This window comes from Plectropomus leopardus, unplaced genomic scaffold (genome assembly GCF_008729295.1).
Source record: "Plectropomus leopardus isolate mb unplaced genomic scaffold, YSFRI_Pleo_2.0 unplaced_scaffold9212, whole genome shotgun sequence".
In the NCBI taxonomy this organism is placed as follows: Eukaryota; Metazoa; Chordata; class Actinopteri; order Perciformes; family Serranidae; genus Plectropomus; species Plectropomus leopardus.
The window spans coordinates 1-1828 of NW_024701584.1; the positions used below are offsets into that span (position 1 = coordinate 1).

The 1828-nt window shown below is 49.9% G+C and overlaps 1 protein-coding gene across 1 annotated transcript; it reads left to right on the plus strand.

Annotated features, from left to right (window-relative positions):
• The first annotated feature begins 28 nt into the window (after nucleotides 1-28).
• LOC121940665 (ubiquitin-fold modifier-conjugating enzyme 1-like) lies at nucleotides 29-1699 on the plus strand. Its single transcript, XM_042483381.1, has one exon. The coding sequence runs from the start codon at nucleotides 1102-1104 to the stop codon at nucleotides 1618-1620; it is 519 nt and encodes a 172-aa protein (XP_042339315.1). The 5' UTR covers nucleotides 29-1101; the 3' UTR covers nucleotides 1621-1699.
• The last annotated feature ends 129 nt before the right edge of the window (nucleotides 1700-1828 follow it).

A 1828-nucleotide genomic window follows, 5' to 3' on the forward strand; every position in this document is an offset into this window, starting at 1 on the left:
GGTCTGGGATTTGGAGGTGCTGATTTTCATTCCAGCCGCTTCACACTAATAACATTAATAATAATTATAATCACTTCTGTCAACAACTGACGGTAAAACTAAAGGAATTTAGAAACTTTTCTTAATGAAAGACAAACATGAAAGTTACACGAAGAAAAACCACAAACCAAAAGAAAAGAAGTAAAAAAATACTAACAAGGAGCAGATAAGCAGCTAACACTGACCACCATATATGTGTGTGTGTGTATAAATTATGTACATATATACACAGAGAGATTGATAGATACATAAAGAGTACCGATGGATATATAAATGACAACTAAAGATATATCAAAACAGTAATAGATATATATAAGAATGTTTGTTTTCTACAGACAGTGTTTATTGAGACAAAAAGTAGAAGTTGATGAATAAAGTTTATCATGTTTTGAACATGTCACCGTCCCGGCGTCAGCTGCAGGCACCATCGGCTGTTTGAATCTCTGTACTCTGAATTAAATAGTGCACTAAATAGGGAATAACAAACGAGATTTCGGACACCATGTTTCTCCCCCAGAAATACACGGCTGCGTTGTGGTATACAGAAGTTGAATGTAGTGTACATCGTATGTACACGCAGATTTGCTGTGCGTTGTGGGTATTTTATAGTGCACTATATAGTGGATGAAATTAACCGCTGAGAATTCGAACACTACTACAAAATGGCGAACACACTATATAGTGCACTATATCCGTGACGGGTAGGTTTCGAACACAGCTCATGTGAACATTGTGTCGTTTGTCGTCACGGTTACAAGGAGCGGACCGTAACGTCACTTCGATAAATAAAACTCCTCGTAGTCCTGAACGGCGTTCCAACAGTCCCGCTCTCCCCTACTCTCACGCCGACTGAATGACGTCAACAGATCTGTTCACTTCCGGTCCGGCAGGTGGCGCCATGACCGCCGAAAAACACCTGAAGAAGAAAAATTAGAAGCTGTCAGAGCGGAAGTCCACGTCAGTGCAGACAGTCCGTGTCCGGTACCGGAGCCTCCCTTGCCGTCAGCACCGGAGCCGTTCTCCCTTTTTCTTCTTCTTCTTCTTTGGTGTCGCACCTGGCGGATGGCGGACGAGGCCACGCGCAGTACCGTGTCGCAGATCCCGCTGCTGACGGTGCATGCGGGTCCCCGGGACCGCGCGCTGTGGCCCCAGCGGCTGAAGGAGGAGTACCGCGCACTCATCCGGTTCGTGGAGCAGAACAAGGCGGCGGACAACGACTGGTTCCGCCTCGAGAGCAACACGGAGGGCACGCGCTGGACCGGCACGTGCTGGTTCATCCACGAGCTGCTGCGCTACGAGTTCCGCGTGGAGTTTGACATCCCGGTGACGTACCCGGACACCGCGCCCGAGGTGGCGGTCCCGGAGCTGGACGGGAAGACCGCCAAGATGTACCGCGGCGGCCGCATCTGCCTCACCGAGCACTTCGCGCCGCTCTGGGCGCGCAACGCGCCGCGCTTCGGCCTCGCGCACCTCATGGCGCTCGGGCTCGCGCCCTGGCTGGCCGTGGAGGTCCCAGACCTGATCCAGAAGGGCCTCGTGGTCCACAGGGAGGGCCAGACAACGGCACCGGCACCGGAGTGACGTCACGGCACCGGCAGACACGCGGAGAACCCGGAACTGTAAATATGATCCTTTCACAATAAAAGAGTTAAAGATTTCAGTCTGAGAGTCTGATGGTGACGTCATGAACACATGATGAACACATGATGAACACATGATGAACATATGATGACAACATGGTGAAAACATGAATGATGAAAATGAGGTCAGAGGTCACTGACCCTGAGAT